Here is a 16,761-nt window from a genome sequence, read left to right as displayed (position 1 = left end):
TGCATAATTTAACATTTAAACAAAAAGTTTATTCATCCATCCCACAATAACTTAACAACTTCCCACAATGCCTCGGAGCTAAACCTGTGCAAATGGAAATGCCAAAATTGCACCACATAAAACATGGCGACCTCTGGAGAGAGAATAACAGATCAAATTGATTGTTCTTGAAGTTTTTGTTGTTTTTAATCACTTCTATCCCAAGTAGGACACTTCTATAAACCTGGACAATAAAATGAAACAAGCTTTTTTGGCTTCTTTCAGTGGGATAATATTTGTACACTGAATTTTTTTTTCTTTTCCCATCCCTGACTGAAAAGGTTTAACATATAACCACAATCTTTTAGCTTTCGATCTGTTCTCATCTCTTTTCATATAGCTGTGTATAGTAAAATTATGTAGGTTAAAACAGCTTCTTTATACTTGTGCTTTAGCCAATGTCTATGTGAAAGAGATACATTTACAGTAAGATGTTTGTAAACCACAAATAAAGATCCACGTGATTCCTGCCTGAAAGTCAAACCACCCAGGTGAACTAAGCCCATAAACCATTGCATGTGACCTACACTAGTACAAAAAAACTGCTCACTGAAATTTGTAGTGAAACCCCTAAAAATAAACATGCATGTTTAAGATTTCTTTCTGCACTGCTAAATAAATGTCAAAAAAGGGTGAGATGAGAGTTTTGAAACATCAAATTATAACTCGTATTCACTTGAATTATCTTCTATTCAAGCAACAATTCTTCCGACCACACAAATGTTACAATATTGTTGTACAAAACCAAATGGACAGCGTTGGCTCAAAGAAAGACAGTGACTTAAGGAACTGGTGCACCTCTAACAGCTGGGATTGCCACTTAACAGACAAAACGATGCGGTTTTAAATACAAGAATGAGTCATTTCTTTTTTGTCTGCCACAGAGTCACACAGATGTAATAATAAAAAACAACAACAACAAAAAAAACCTACATCCCATATGTTAGAATTTATGTTGCACACTTAAACCGATCAATATTTCCCCCAATGTAAAAGAGAGCAAATGGAAACAAAGCAAAAACGTACTTTTAATTTATAGAGATTTTCTTTAAGGAATTAGGTTTGCAGTCACTCGTGGTATACCTTCTGCACTTTAATTCAATCCTTCAACCCAACAACCACCTTATGAACAAAGGGTGTCAAACTAATATTGGATTAAAGGACTGCTTACTCTCTGCAGAGCACAGCAAACTCCTTTCTAACTACTATCTAAAATGGCAAAGCCGATCAAAACAAAAAACACAACATCTACCATTTCTCACTTAATAAAGTGAGTTTTAGTAACACAGGAAAAAAATGCAACAGATTTTTCATAAACAAATCCAACCTTCGCACTGAGAGTGTGGCTTTTGAGAGCTAGTGCAGATAAAGACAAATATCTGCAGTATCCTTATAATATGACTACATTTAGTCCCAGTATCCACTTGGGTGCTTATTTCAGAGCAGTTTGGGATGAAAATTGGAACAGATCATGAAGACAGGGGTTAGAAAAGGACACATTTAAAATAAGAACACATTTAGAAATCATTTCAAATATTCAAATGACTTAAAGTTTTTCTTTAGCTATATGGCCGGTGCTTGAACTGCTTCAAATACAGATAGTTACAAGCAACACAATCAAGTCTTCCTCCTGTTTTTTTTTTAATCCTCAAAAACACTTTTAACCCACAACTATTTTTTCTCCTCAAGACTAATTTGCATAAAGTTGTAAGAACAGCTGTACTGATTTAAGAGGCCGCATCAGATTGTAGGACCTGGCCGCTTGATATGATTCAATTACAGATCAGCGCGGCTGTTCCTATGCACTCCATGCACACAAGCTCAAGAACAGACAAAGGAAGTGATGAGTCAGATCTCAGAGGCTGTTATGAGCCCACACGCGTTGTCGTGGTCTTCTTGTCAGAGAAGAAGCTTCGCAGCAAGACCACCTGGCTGATGCTGACCACCAGAAGGATAATGGCTTCTCCGATGGACCAGAAAGCGACGCGGGTATTGAGGTCCTCGGCGCGACTGCGTCCCTGGGCCTCACGGAGGCGAAAGTGTGTCTGATAGTCGATCACCGACTTCAGAGCCTCATGGATGGACACGCAGGCTGACTCCATCTGTAAATGGTGAAGATTGGAAAACAAAACTGATTTTAGATTTTTGGAAGATGGCTGAAAATATTTACTAAATTCATCCACCAGGAACATTAAATCTGCAGGGCTGACAAATATGAGTCTGTCACTTAAGGGAGGGGTGGTTCTTGTATTTATATCATTGGTATTCTTTTGGCAACAGTGGTTTTGGCAGTGCTTTTTAATTATATTTCCTTAGCTAATATTACAGTAGGCAGATGATATTTTGTGCTTTTTCTAGTCTGTCTGAACAGACATATATTTCAGTATTTGAACATCCCACATCTTGCTGTCTTTTTCTGCCTTTAGTTTTGTGCCTGATAAATGACAACCATCATTTACTTAATCTAATGAAACACAAAAAGGTGATAAGGTCAGACATTTCCAGAAGGAGGGGACTAACATCTGCAACATTTAGCAGGAATTTTCCCCCCATTATTCTAAAAAGAATGACTCCAGCTCAGCCATATTTTTAGGATGTAATCAGCTTCCCTGAAGTAATTGCACAAAGTTCAAACGGTCATTTTCTGGGTTTGTCTGGGTCTCTCCAAATGTCTTTTTTTTGTTTGTTTAAAATCGTTCTTTGGTAGATCACTGGTTAGGATCACCGTCTTGCTACATCACCAAATTTCAGCCTTCTTTTAGTTGATATTATCTTGTGAGAGTAGCCACAGTACTGAGATTTCATTTACAGATAAAGCTTGTCTGGTGACCCTTTCTATCTGAATAAAATAAACAAACTCTGCAAGGTGGCTGCTCTGCTTTTTGGGGGTTATTTATCACCAGGATTTATTTGCTTTTAATTTAAAGAAACTGTGTTGGTTCATTTGTGCAACCAGGATGAAGACAGGGTAACCGTTTAGGTTATTTCGCCCTAACAAATACAATGAAGGAAACATCAGTGAGAGAAACAGGCAGTTAACAGGTTTATGTGTGCATCCTCACAGTTTACCTGAGTAAGAGCAGTGACTCTGTTCTCGTTGGGGAAAAGTGGAGGGTCATCGCCAACCTGGAAGTCAAAGTAAACTGTCTTATGGGTGAAGGTGGAGAACTCATTGCTGAAGCAGAATTTGTAGGTGCCGTTCTTGGCTGCTGTGAAGGTAAAGCTGTCATATTGCTTCTTCATCTCCTTATAGAGTGTTGTGCCATCTGGGTCCTCCAAGCGGCAGTCCACATCGTAATGACCACCGGTCACCACCTGGGAATCGAAAGCACAGAAGGAATGAGTAACAAAGCCAAGGAGGGGTAGGATGGATACTGACAAAGTGTTTTTAAAAATATATATGGATAGCGTTTTTGCTTACAGGTCAGATTCTTTATCAATTTCATGTCTGAGTCCTACACATGTTTTCAGTGTCAGTGCAAATTAATCTGAACACAGTGTAGAAACAGAGTTTAAAACAACTGCCCCAACATAAGATAAGACAACCTTTATTAGTCCCACACGTGGGAAATTTGTTTTGTTACAGCAGAAAGTGGACAGTGAAAAGTTATATATCATCAGATTGTTATTACAGGCTAATTATGCACACAATTAAAAATAAAAACAATCACCCAGATTAATCTTCATTTATTGCACTTTTTCTCTTTTTTGGCAAATACACTTGAGGCACCAGTATGTGATTATTGCACTTTAAAAATAACACAACACTATGATCCTAATGTATACTTGTACAATAATTCCCCACTCGACCTGTGGGCTCGTCAGCCCTTGGTATTTCTCAAGCTTCTTGTATTCCTTCTTCTTGATTCACTTGGTATAGCTACATCCATCACCGTGGCCTTCTTCCTCTGATGGTCCACCATGTGGACATTATATTTGATTGGTTAACCATCACCAGTTTGTTTGTCTGCATCTGGAGGTCTAAATGGATGTTAGCTTGGGTTACTCTCAATCACCTTTGGGGTGTATCCCATTTTGACCTCCGGATTTCCAGACCATACTCGTCAAAGATGTTCCTGTATACGATGCCACACACTTGGTTATGGTGTTCAATGTATGCCCTACCTGCTAGCATCTTGCACTCTGCTGTTATGTGCTGGATTATCTCTGGGGTATCTTTGCACAGCCTGTATGATAGACCTCGACCTCTAAGGATCTTTTGCTACCATGAGTAGTGTTTCTGTGCCGTCTACCCTGTCAAGCTTTAACCAGCCATTGGTAGAATCTTTCAATATCAGCCACTTCTTGTGTTTGTTATACACCCTGCATGTGTGTGTGTGTGTGTAGTTCTAGTGAAATGTTTAAGGCACATGTCACAGATAATGAACAAGATCATTTAATAGTATTTATTACTTATAACTAGGCCTGCTGCTACCTGGACACCTCTTATTAAATTTAAATATTTACCTGAAGATCTTTCAGGTAGAAGTACAGTAACTGAGTTGGTTTACATTTCTAATGTTTATCAGACATGCACATGAAGCTGTTCATGTCCCTGGGTTTTCATCTTTGACGCCTGATACAGATTTCAAGGGGACAATCTATACTCGATTTAATTTGGGGGGGAAAACGACAAGGATGATTCGCATGGATGGGAGGGATCGAAAGAACAGACACGCACCTGGAACTCCAGGGTGCATTTGGTGCCCATGATGATGTCTTCGTAGAAACACTGTTTAGCGTTGTCTGGCAGCTCAAAAGTTAGCTCGGAGCCGAGCACCCACCCACAAAGCAGCTGGGCCCAGAGCACCTGAAGCAACACCCGAAGCGATCCGTGCATCCTGAAGACTGAGAGCCGACAGCTTCTAAGAAAAAAACTGTAAAAACAACAGATTTAAAACGAAAACCGTCACCGAAGGTGGCGAAAATACCGACAAGGAAAACCCGGACACTGATATAAGCGGCTAGCTGCTAGCTTAAAGCTAACTAGCGAGCTAGCTGGTCTTTATATTTTAGAGAAAGAAAGAAGCTCGGGATTTGTAATATGTTTCAATGGTTGCTGTGTTGTTGTTTTATTAGGATATAAGTAGTAACAGGCGTTAAAATAAATCCAAATATTTACGATTTTAGATTATGTTTTACTTAGAATTACCTACTCACCCCAGTCCTCACCCGGATGCAACTAATGCTAAGACGCGTATTACTAACGACACATCTCATTGGCCGTCATCCGTAAAAGCCCGCCTTTGCTTGCTCTCACTGGTGGAAAAACATAAAAGGAGGAGCCATTGTAACATCACGTGGGCCACAACCACGTAAGTGTGAGCAAAGCGTAGCTTCCCTTTTAGTACCTGAATCCAGGGCTCCAACGTGGCCGGCGGTTAAAATGAAAGTGAAGGCAGTTTGAATGGAGTAGAAATGCTGCTTAAGCCCTATCGGTATAGCATGGTGGTTACATTTATGTTACTTATAACCAAATTTCATTAGACACATTAAATGTTTCGTAACAATTTGGGATATTTAACCCCCATGACAGCGTCACACTCTGGCAACAAAACATGTTTTTTTGTTTGTTTGATTTGTCTTGTTTGTTTATTTCCTTTTGTCTTTTTTGTTATTACACTGTGCCTTAAGTTTTATATTCATTTATTTTTATATAATGACACAATATATAAGGAGTAAGGGGGTGAAATAATCTTTAAAATTTACCTGTATGTGGATGAATGTGTGAAGAAGTATATTTGGTTGTTGAAAGGAAAATTTTGATTTCATTTATTACTAGAAAAACATTTTGGCTCATTTTCTCAGTTGCATTATGGGTTTAGACCACTTTTCCAAACTACTTTGAGCTCTACTTTGGGTCCTTTCTGTATGGTGTAAAATGAATGACTGACTTAAATATTAGTGGATAGTTTTCATTCACAATATGTAGTAGACTTGATTTTAAAGGTTATCGTGCCAGATAATGATCTATTTTCCCTGTGTGTTTAAAACAAATATATAGAAAAAATTGTTTTTAAAACATTTTTGCTGGAGTTGAACATTGCAAAGTAACCCCTAAAATCATGAAAAAGAAATATTGCTCTTGAGTACATATTAGCATTTCTGTTGTGAATTGTAAGAATGAAAAACAAAAACAAAACTATATCATTCTATTCATAGCAGGCTTACCTTTTAAATGTTCAGGACAGCTGTCTTCAAACCCTTGCACTTTTCCACTTAGAGATGTTATAGATGGCAAGGAGCCAGACTTACATCGATCCTCTTGCCTTGCAAATAAAAACTCTCCATGCCTTCATTATACATTTACATCCCATCCCTATAAGCATTTATATTTATCTCTCAATCTTTATGCCAACAAAACGCACACTGAAAACACCACAATGTCTTTCTCTCACATCTAATATTCATGTACTCATTTAATACTTTTGGGGTGTAGACCATGCCAAGACCCACAGATGTTGTATCATTTTAATATTCCCATGACACAACGCCCCTCATAATGTACGTTGAGTGCATCTTCCTGATAGTTGTGAAATTGCATCTCACCCTGAAAACAAGCTTCACATGAACATGCAGTGTGTATGCAGTGAAAGCAAAACATGCCACAGAAATCAGTTAGATGGATTTTATGGTTGGATTATGGTTAAGCAGGAAATAAAGCAAATGCATTATGAAGCAGGTGTCGAATGAAAGGTATCAAAAACAGTCAAAGGTTAAGAGGAAAGACTAGAGTTTAATTAAACGAAAGTGGTAGAAAGTAGGTGTGGAGAAAGGAATGACTTTTTCATCAGACACACTGGAACATCATTAAAATATTCAACTGTGGAACAGCTTTGCGTCTTTCACTTTCACGCCCCCCCGCCGCCTTTTCTGAACGTTGAAATGATTGGGTCGACGCTCACTCCATACCACTTGGGGCAGTAGTGCGCCAAATAATCGAAAGCCAGCTGTAAATGCGCCTCAATAAAGAAGAGAAGAGGAGCGCCGTAAAGACAAAACAAAGCCACACATTTCAACGAACAGGCGCTGGTCGCTTTTTTATTTTTATTTTTTGTAATCAAACAAATTTCATTCATTATTCATAACGATTACCGGCAATATCAATAAAAGGCTTGCATCATGCCGAGTAGTACGTCTTTGCTGGAGGCCGATGAGGGAGAGTCCGAGGTCCCACCGCCGCTCCTGCACGCTTTCGCCGGTATGGGCCTTGACGAGCAGCACGGCGCTCATAGCCAGACGCCCGAACTAGCTGACGAGAGCCTCCCCTTTCACCACCTCCCGCTCTCCCATTTCAGCCTCCTCGGTACGGTCCTCGACTTGAAGCCCTTGCCACTGCCTCGTCCGCCCTCGGGAGACGAAATTAACAAAACGGCAGCGGCTGAGGACGAGCCATTAGTTGCAACCGATTCCTCGTTGCTAACGCAGGCCCACCACCGCAACCAACACCTCCTTTCTGGGCCAGCTAGCTCCGGGATGGAGCACATCGAGACTGTGTTGCTATACAACGGAGACGAGCGGGACGATCCTGCGGTCGGCGGCGCTCTCCCGCCGGCTAACAGCATGACGATGCTACCGTCCGGCGGGTTCGGGGAGCCGGATTACGGAGAGGCCGAGACATCACTGTTGAACCGGCGTAAGAGCGTAAACACGACCGAGTGTGTGGCCGTACCGAGCTCGGAGCACGTCGCGGAGATCGTTGGCAGGCAGGGTGAGTCGCTTTCTTTTTGACTGCTTGTGGAGCTAACGTTAAGGTGCTAACGGAGTTTAGACTAAACTTTGTGGGGAGAGTTAGGCAGGACCGAATTAAGGGACAAAATAAAGAAACTTGAAGAATCGCGAGTTTATCTTCTAATTAATTAAAGGCGTGGAACAGAAAAGCAACGAGATAAAACTAAGTTATAGCTTTAAAAAAAAAAAATCGTCGCGAAGAAAAGTGGCATAGTCAGCTACTAGCTTAGCATTCCTCCCCCTTCAAACTGGGTCAACAATAACACCCTCGCCCAACACCCTGAAAAAAGTTTACAGCTAAAGTTTTATTGGTCTCCGGAACCCACTCTGTGGCCTCGGTGCAGTAGCTCGCCTATATCACGGGTATGCTGTCAGTGAGCCTCCCCGTAGCCGTGTTTCGCTGAGCTAAACCAGCCTGGGCTTTGTCTCGGAGGAGAGGGCACCATTCTTTTGCCACATCAGCTGCAGGTTATAGTTAGCTCCGTGACATAACCGATATGATTTCAGCTAAACATCCCCTCGCTGTTCTTAGACCCTTATATGTGGTCTTTGTTTTATCTAAACTTTACATAGATGGCTGGACTCGGTTAGTGGGGCAGTGTGATTATGTTTGAGAGTAAGTTGGGGGATGGTGCACAGACTGCGGTGTTGACAACAACAGGAAATGGCTCTGGTAATGATGCTGGACTCTCAACCACTGCTGAATGGAATATTAAATTTATAAGCTATGCAACTTTTATGTGGCATTAATGACTGGAGACCTGTGCTGTAGTGCTTGTGTCATGATCTTTTATTAGTTCATTAGTTTATTAGGAGATGCAGAGTTTCAAGAGTTCAATGTTGAATTTGTGAAGGTTAATGTGGTTCCCTTATGTGTTTTTTAACTTGCCCATGTGACAGGCTGTAAGATCAAGGCACTTCGAGCCAAGACCAACACCTACATTAAGACACCAGTGAGGGGGGAACAGCCAGTCTTTGTTGTGACGGGGCGTAAAGAAGATGTGGCCATGGCTAAAAGGGAGATCATGTCTGCGGCTGAGCACTTTTCCCTTATCAGAGCCTCTCGGAACAGGACCGGCCCTCTTACTGCAGGAGCCAGCCTCGGGACTCCGGCTTTACCTGGACGGACTACCATTCAGGTCAGCAAGCTTGACTTTAAATGAAAAAAAAAAAAAGAAGTCATTCAGGGGTTGAGAACAACCGTTAGGATGACTCTGTGTTATTAGTGTCAGTATCTAGGCAAAATTATTGTATAAATAAGGCTCTCTGTTGTGTTTTGTATTTTAAAGTGTGTGTAGCTAACCTTTATCGTTTTAACTGTACAGGTGCGGGTACCATATCGTGTTGTTGGGTTGGTTGTGGGTCCTAAAGGTGGGTATTTAATTTGTATTGTTTGCATGTATGTAACTGCTGAAAGTCATAGTTTTAAAGAAAGTCTCTAAAACAAAAATCAGAATTGCCCTTTAGCTTAATTATATGTTGTTTTAGCATAGATGGCAGGAAAGGTGTGAAACATACAATTTAGGACAAAAAGAGTCAGAAAAACAAATTTCATGTTAGTAGATGCAGACTAAAAGTGTTTTTTGGATGATATAGGCACTATGGGACTGTTCAGTTGTGTAGCTCTGCTATCAGGCCCCACATCTAACGGCTTTCTGTTTCTGTGTTGTCTAATGGATATCCTGTATTTCTAAAAGCCTCTGCATCTTGATATCCATCAGCTCAAGTCCAGAAGATTCCCTGTCGCTCTCAGCTAGTCTTTGTACACATTAGCACCTGTGTGTGGAAAAAGCCCTGAGGCTGATTATGATTTGCTCACTGTCTTTAACTCTTTGCCCTGTTGACATTACCAGCTGTGTGTCAAATAGCATGGGCTGTTTTTTTGTTTGTTAAACCAACCAAACTTGCGATAATACCTGTAGAGGAAGTGGTGACGTGTCAAAAAAAGTCACTGGAGTTGAAAATTTAGGATGAAACACTGCGTCACACAAACACAGAGTCGAGAGGTGTGCTGTGGAGTATTTACAAGCATCAAAATGCACTCTAGGATATTGTTCTCGGTTAAAAACACAGTATTGACATTTGATAAGGTTTCCACACTGGATCTGAATTCAGTGTTTTGGTCAGGTGGTGTGGATTTCAGCCAGATGAGTCAGTAGGCCAGCCTGTAGTTGAGCACTGTAATTACTGCACAGCTGTGCTGTTTCCATTTTCAAAGCAACACACACAATGATTAAATAGATCTGAGTGTGGGGCGCTGGTTTGACTCACTGGGTTGAGCAACGGTGATGCATATGCTATAAGGTTAATGCTGAGGCCCGCTTTTGAGTTCTGTCTTTCTCCAAGCTTCTCTCCTGTCCTGTCCAAAAAAAAAAATCTATAAAAAAAACAACAACCAAGAAACAAGTGTAACTGCCGTAAATGCACAATACTGTCGTTTAGAGCAGGGCGATATGACCAGAAATATTTATCACGATATACATTTGAAAATTTGCGATAACGATGTAACTGACGATATAATTGACACTAGACAAAATACTTTACAACTCCACAACTTTATTTGTGCAAAAAAACCCATCAATGTATTTTCACTTAAACAAGCAGCTGTTTTTTTTATGTGCATTAAAGTTATATAAAAACTTAACAGTGCAAATTCCTTGCTGACAGTTTAACCAAAAGGCATTTCCAGTGGAAATTGGCCGACATATTCTCAGTATAACCATGTATAATATCCACGAAACTTAAAAAGAGGTTATACACACACAATACGGTAATATTATGTTGAAGCGCAGTACGTATCACTCCGCGAGACTCCTGTCTACGATAGCCGTAATGCTCCGACAATCCATCAAGCGGTGCGGGTTCGTAGCTTAGCAAAGTCGTACTAAAACATTCGACAGATTTTCGAGTGCGGTGTACCACATAAAATCGTTTCGAGGTCAGTAAACACAACCAGAATTCATACATAAGGCACATGGGATTATAAGGGGCACTGTCGATTTTCAGGAAAATCAAATGATTGATTTTAAGTGTGCCGTATTTTCCAAACAACACGGTAATAACGACGGCCCGCTAGCATGCGCTACCAAAAATAGTGCTTTGTTGTGTATCTGACGGACGAAAGCTAAACCAGTTCCACACCACTGAAGTTGCAGCATTTTTACAAACCAATTCTGGTTCATCCGTTTCATTTAACGATCCACTTTCGCTCTTCTCATTCTGCTTTTTCTGCCATGTGTGTATGTAAACAAAGGCACTGCACATGCGCGTTTTACCATATTCTATCGTGATATTTCATTTTCCTATCGTTGCCCAAAATTACACCGGTATCATCATGAACGGTATGATATAGCCCAGCCCTACTGTCGTTGTGATTAAAATCTTGAGTATTTAGCTGTGACTGCAGTTTCTGTGTGACTCAGCTTGGCCTATTTTGTCAGATTGTCAAGCTGCAGTTGTTAAAAGACAAACAAGTACACAGAGCTGTTAGTGATGCAGTCTGAGATTTTGATGGACTATTATTTGATTTATGAGATTTGTACCACCAGCTACTAAAAATTAAGTGTCCATGTGCCATTTGTTTGCTTTACATTGGTGGCTGCTCATATTAAACATGGACAAAGTTTCTGATCATGAGGTTAAGGTTAGGTGACACTTTTGTTCAAGCACTTTTTTTCTACTCTTGTATCTGTGTGACGTCAAAGGGGGGAGGGGTATATCCCCAATACAGCAATCTCACTGCTCTGACTATGAGGACCTAAGCCCCGCCCACGTCATATTCAGACTCTTGAAAATGTGAAAATGAACATATTATATCCACTTCAAACTATAACCGACAGTCATGTTGCAAAGTGAGCAGAACGTTGATTGAGTCTTTGTATTGAACGTGTCTCTCATGTTTTGAGTGAAAGAGCTGGTCTGGTCATATCTTTCAGGAGCAACCATAAAACGCATTCAGCAGCAGACCCACACCTACATTGTGACGCCGAGCCGGGACAAAGAGCCAGTGTTCGAGGTTACGGGCATGCCGGAAAACGTGGACCGGGCGAGGGAGGAGATAGAGGCCCATATCGCCCTCCGCACCGGAACCTGTGGGGGCATCGAGGCTCCAGGTGTAGACAACAATGACTTTCAGTTCAACGGGACAGATGTCAGCTTCGAGACATCGGCTGTTTTGGGAGAGGCCGGATGGCTTCAGGCAGTTGCATCATCACCAGGCGGCGGTGGCTTGCTGCCACTAAACATCAGCGGTACTCAGCGAGTCAATAGCAATATCAACAATGGCGCCAGGATGTCTTCCAACTACCGCAACGACAGCTCCAGCTCCCTGGGCAGCGGCACCAGCTCAGCCGATTCTTTTTATAGCAGCGGGAACGTCAACCGACTGGCAGACGTCAGCCCGACCGGCCCGTTTAATGCCAACGCTAACAACAACAGCAATGGCGGCAGTGCAAGTTTCTGGTTTGGCGAGGGCCTTCTTCCCGTGGGGTCTGAGGAGCTGGTTGGGCTGGGAGGTGGAGGCTCCTCCTCAGGATTTGACCCATTAACCATTTCCACTGCCCATTCGTCACACCCTACTGCACAGCCACACATCTGGAGCCCCTTTGTGGACCACCAGCCCCTCCAGGCCTTTGATGCTCTTCAGTCTCAGGTAAGAGAAATTTAACAGCTGCAGTTTTATGGCCTCCTGTGCAGTTTTATTTTAGTCTTTTTATGGTCAGCAGCGTGCAGGGGGAGTTTGATATGCAAATTGCAGGCTCAGAACTGTGATTTATCACAGATGTGCATTTATAAGGATTTTGTTATAACATTAGAAATCCCTTAAAAAATGATGGTGGATATAAAACTTGGTAAGCTAAGTTAATATGTTGTTTCTCACTAACTTATTTGCCTGCATAGCTCAATTTTAACATAAACTTTTTGATGGTGTCCATTTATCTAATCTTCAACACCTATGGTGTCTCCAGACAAGCCAGCCTGGGACACCCCGGCTCTCGCCAACCTTCTCTGGGACCGATGCCCTGGAGCATCCTCAGGCCCAGCGTGTTCACCGGGGACCGTTTGGCTCGGCCGGGGCTCTCGACGCTCACAGGTTCCCCTCTTACAGCTCAGCCTTCTCCTCCTCAAGTGAAAGCACCGCCTCCTCTTCCTCCCCTCCCGAATCCTCGCTCGCCTATCGACTGGGGCTCGGATCAACAGGGAGGGGACAGGATTTGTGCGTCCAGTGTATGAATAACCAGGCGATCGCCGCCTTAGTTCCTTGCGGCCATAACCTCTTCTGTCTAAATTGTGCCACCCAGATATGCCAGGGTCCAGATGCTGTGTGCCCTGAGTGTCTGTCCCCAGCCACCCAGGCCATTCAGCTTCACAATATGTGATTTTCTTCTTCTTCTCTTTTTTTCCCCTTAATTTCCTTTATAACTGATTAGAGATCAGCCTGCCCAACACTTATGGTTCATGACGTGTGTGTGTGTAGGGGAGGGAAATACAAAACTGACCCCAGGTCAGTGTCTAAGTGTAATTCTCATCTGGCTTCCTTTAAGCTGGTGAAGCAGAGTAGGTGAATAAGGAATGATGTTGATTTAGGGCCGAGGTTAGGGTGCTGAGCCCGTTCACGTGCCTGGTATTGTGAAGTCTTCTTCCTTGATTGATCAACGAGAGGGTTCGAAACCCTCTATGTAGCATTGGGGGGAGGGTGGGGTTGGGATAGATATATTTTTTGATTCATATTTTCTTTTTTGTCCTTAAAATCTTTAGTTATTGTTATTTTTTTGTACCTACCTATAATTTTATTTGTTTTAAATTGAGTTTGAATTCTATTGGCCTTTTTTGTCTACATCTCAAACGTTTTTATTTCTTCTTTAAAATACATTGAATTATGGCCAAGACCCTTTGCCTTTATTTTAAGTAAAAAAAAAAAATAAAAAAAAAGTAGAGGCAAATGAGTTTCCATGAGTTCCACATGTGACTGTATAACTACACTATTAAGGAAAAATAGTGTTCTTCTTGTTACTTAAAAACAAACAAACAAAAAACCAAGTTAATGCAGTAAATCTGATACAGCGTAGGTCGTCTTTTCAGAATTCATGTTTCCCAGATGATTGGTGCAAATATCATCAGGCTACCGGCGCACACCTGCGCGTCTTTAAAAAGGATGTTTACATTCAGTAGGACTTGAATGAGAGGTTTTGAGTACTGCTAATATAATAACAGTGTAACACACACGGACACACACCCGCGGCGTGTTTTGACTTTATTAACTACAATTTGAAAGTTGTCGCACTCCAACGGCAATCTCTCGTTGCCTCATTTCTTTATTCTTTTCCCAGAATAACACCGACAAGTGAGTAACTTTTTTTATTACTTTTGGGGTCGAGATACCGCTTCAGTATCGCCACGTTGCTTTCCACTTATACTTACAAACTGTTTACGGTAAACTTGTGCCTAATTCCACTCTGAGTGTAAACAGAAGTAAACCGGTTCAGCGGACACATGGCGTTGCTCTATCTTTAAACAAACTTGTGGCCTTTTTTTGGGAAGCCAGTAATGAATTCACAACACTATCTTCAGATCCAGATTTTCGGGCTCAAAAGAACACAAGCTGACAGACCGAAGTCTTAATATATTTGTCGAGGTTCAGTCTCCCAAGACGCTCCTCGCTGGAACAAATCTTGTCTCACGAGGACGCTTTCTTTCGCTTCCTATTTTCCCAAGCTGATATCGAGTGTTGCGTTCATATTTTTTGGCACCAAACTTTCTTATTTTGTCCATTTCTGTTGTCACATTTCCCCACCCCCACCTGAGTTTATTTACTTCTAATTTATATGTCCGTTACGACCTTGTATGGAAACAAAGTACTGTCTTTCAGCCAAAAACAGATATGCACAGCTTGTACCTTTGGAAACATTCCTCCTCCCTGTTGTTAAAGTATTTACTCTTACTTAAATCACACCTGGGAGCAAAAAAGAGATTTTTCTGAAACTATGAAGACAGCTGTGATCTGGAACAAATCCCTGTACTGTACAGGCAGGCTACTGATTCTTTTCTTTTTGTAGACATCTCAGTAATATCCTTCTCTTTCACTTGAATGTCGACTCGTTTGGACGGCTCCACCCCGTGGCTGTCTCTTCACAGCTTTTCGGTTGGAAGTCAGGAAAATGATTCCAATGGGATGCAAAACTGAGATGAAGGCCGCTCGTTGCTTCACTTTTGTAATCCCACGTCTCTTCTGCCAGGCCTATGCAAAATTCATCTCAGCACGAAGCACTAAGTGAAGCTTCTCGGGTTTCAAACAAACAAACTTTGGGGTTAAACTTGTAGACAGAAATAATCCGTCTGTTTATTTTAGTTTTTTATTCCTATTACATTTCAGTTCTTTAATGAGATGTTTTAACGGTACACACTTCACCTTTAACCAGCTCAGTTGCTTTTGTCCTGTGCACTACTAAGCACAGAGCTTCCCCATTATCATATCACACTATTGACTGGCCGGGACAGGCATGTTATCGACTTTCCTCTCACCTTCTCATCTCAAATCGTAGCTTTAAATATCTGTGTCTTTAGACTAGTACAGGACAGAATGAGCTCACGGACACTTTTAAAAGGGGGAAGCACTGGAACGAGTTCAGCTCGGACTGCGCTCGCACTACATTAGGTCAGTGCTGTCTCTCTGGTGTGTGGACACTGGATTGCAGTCCCTCTAGCATTCCAGCTGTAAACAGTATTTTGGGAGTTTTTACACAGCTTTGCTCCGTTTCTTTTTAATATCCATCATCTTGGCTTTCATAACAAAATGCAACCAAACAAGTCCCGCTTCTGCCCCCCTCTTTGGGTCATCCATCCGTCCCGTTGTATTCTCAGCTCTACGATGAGCCGATCTCCTTTTAGTCTTTCTCTCTCTGAGGGAATGCAATACACTGTCGGCCCTCAGTTTATCGATATGAATCTATTTACATTTTTGTGTATGTATTATATAATGTTACTGTTAATGACTGATAAATATACAGAACTTATTTTTATTTTGTTACATTTCATATATACATAAATATATATATCTTTAAAATGTTTACAATAAGATTTTTGTAAAAAAAATGTTTCTTTTTTTTCTTTAATTTTCTGAGTGATTAGGTGAACGAAGAGTTGGAAACACAGACATGTTTCCACGCAGGAGAGTGTCAGTGCTGTCTGCTTGTAGTCTAGGTATTAGTTTACAGTATTGATCATAATAGTATTGATAGCTGCCGTTTAAACCTAGTGGAAAATGGAATGTGCATCACGAGCATGTCTTCATAATTTACCGCCAATGTAAAGCATCACACTGCAACTGTAAAAAGGCCAAGGATCCAAGCTGCCTGTCATGTCTGTACACCACCAAATTAAGAACGGTATACTATTAAAATGTATCTTAGATTATCTCTATATAAATACATATATTGTTAAGCTGTACCAACAGTTCAAAGTATTTGCTAATTTTACTACTTTTGTTATGTATATGTAGGGGGAGTCTTATGGCATATAAATTCTTTCAAATTGAGTCAGGAGTTTAAAAGCAGACTATATTTTATAACGGCCTTTTAAGTTATTGTGGCCAAAGCACTGATATTATATATTTGCTGTAAAGAGAATTTAAGAGTTTTATTTTTCTGATATTAAAGTTACTTAATAAAGACGGTTTCATTTTAAGCCATGCCAGACTGCTGTCATTTTTTTCTTTTCATATTTCCCGTGGGATTGTTTTCACGAGGAGTTCAGATTTCATCAGAATTACAACATACGGGAGGATGTTTTTTGCGATTGAGTGGGAAGGTTCAGGTGAAATTTTAAGTTATTATCTCAAAAGTTCAACTCAGACTTCTAAGTAAGTTGAAATTTTGGAACGCTAACCTTGAAACTCTTATGAGAAGGGTTTGTTTTGTTTTTTTTTTCCCACCAGTGGCAGAAATAAGCTTTCATTTTAACAGGTATTCCTGACGAAAGCAGCACCACACTCCT

The 16,761-nt window shown here is 41.1% G+C and overlaps 2 protein-coding genes across 3 annotated transcripts; one reads left to right on the top strand and one right to left on the bottom strand.

Moving 5' to 3' along the window:
* Window positions 1-7: 7 nt before the first annotated feature.
* On the bottom strand, window positions 8-5,308 carry tmed7 (transmembrane p24 trafficking protein 7). 2 transcript variants are annotated; one of them, XM_085294650.1, is made up of 4 exons: window positions 5,200-5,308; window positions 4,721-4,916; window positions 3,109-3,354; window positions 8-2,141 (listed from the first exon to the last, which is right to left on the bottom strand). In XM_085294650.1, the coding sequence occupies exons 2-4, from the start codon at window positions 4,877-4,879 to the stop codon at window positions 1,905-1,907; spliced, it is 642 nt and encodes a 213-aa protein (XP_085150776.1). In that variant the 5' UTR covers window positions 4,880-4,916; window positions 5,200-5,308; the 3' UTR covers window positions 8-1,904. The 2 variants fall into 2 exon arrangements, with proteins under 2 accessions (XP_085150776.1, XP_085150775.1); XM_085294649.1 differs by having other exon boundaries at window positions 5,192-5,274.
* A 1,689-nt stretch (window positions 5,309-6,997) lies between these two features.
* LOC146562667 (RNA-binding protein MEX3B-like) lies at window positions 6,998-16,457 on the top strand. Its single transcript, XM_085294647.1, has 5 exons — window positions 6,998-7,750; window positions 8,671-8,909; window positions 9,096-9,141; window positions 11,706-12,421; window positions 12,738-16,457. Exons 1-5 carry the CDS (start codon window positions 7,162-7,164, stop codon window positions 13,146-13,148), a joined length of 2,001 nt encoding a protein of 666 aa, XP_085150773.1. The 5' UTR covers window positions 6,998-7,161; the 3' UTR covers window positions 13,149-16,457.
* The last annotated feature ends 304 nt before the right edge of the window (window positions 16,458-16,761 follow it).

The sequence above is a fragment of the Mchenga conophoros genome, linkage group LG12 (genome assembly GCF_057382185.1).
Source record: "Mchenga conophoros isolate Kocher_MC1m ecotype Shallow Benthic linkage group LG12, M_conophoros_male_GT1.1, whole genome shotgun sequence".
Taxonomy (NCBI): Eukaryota; Metazoa; Chordata; class Actinopteri; order Cichliformes; family Cichlidae; genus Mchenga; species Mchenga conophoros.
Note: the sequence above shows the minus strand (reverse complement) of the source record. Positions and strands in the feature narration are given on the sequence as shown.

Bases quoted from the DNA above. Each gene is read 5' to 3' on its own strand.
- LOC146562667 (XM_085294647.1), top strand. From the start codon at position 7,162: ATGCCGAGTAGTACGTCTTTGCTGGAGGCCGATGAGGGAGAGTCCGAG. The intron at 9,142-11,705 runs GTGGGTATTTAA...CATATCTTTCAG, and splicing joins GTTGGTTGTGGGTCCTAAAG to GAGCAACCATAAAACGCATT. The intron at 12,422-12,737 runs GTAAGAGAAATT...TGGTGTCTCCAG, and splicing joins TTGATGCTCTTCAGTCTCAG to ACAAGCCAGCCTGGGACACC.
- tmed7 (XM_085294649.1), bottom strand. From the start codon at position 5,259: ATGAGATGTGTCGTTAGTAATACGCGTCTTAGCATTAGTTGCATCCGG. The intron at 3,355-4,720 runs GTGCGTGTCTGT...TTCGATTCCCAG, and splicing joins AATGCACCCTGGAGTTCCAG to GTGGTGACCGGTGGTCATTA. The intron at 2,142-3,108 runs GTAAACTGTGAG...CACCATTTACAG, and splicing joins GAGTCACTGCTCTTACTCAG to ATGGAGTCAGCCTGCGTGTC.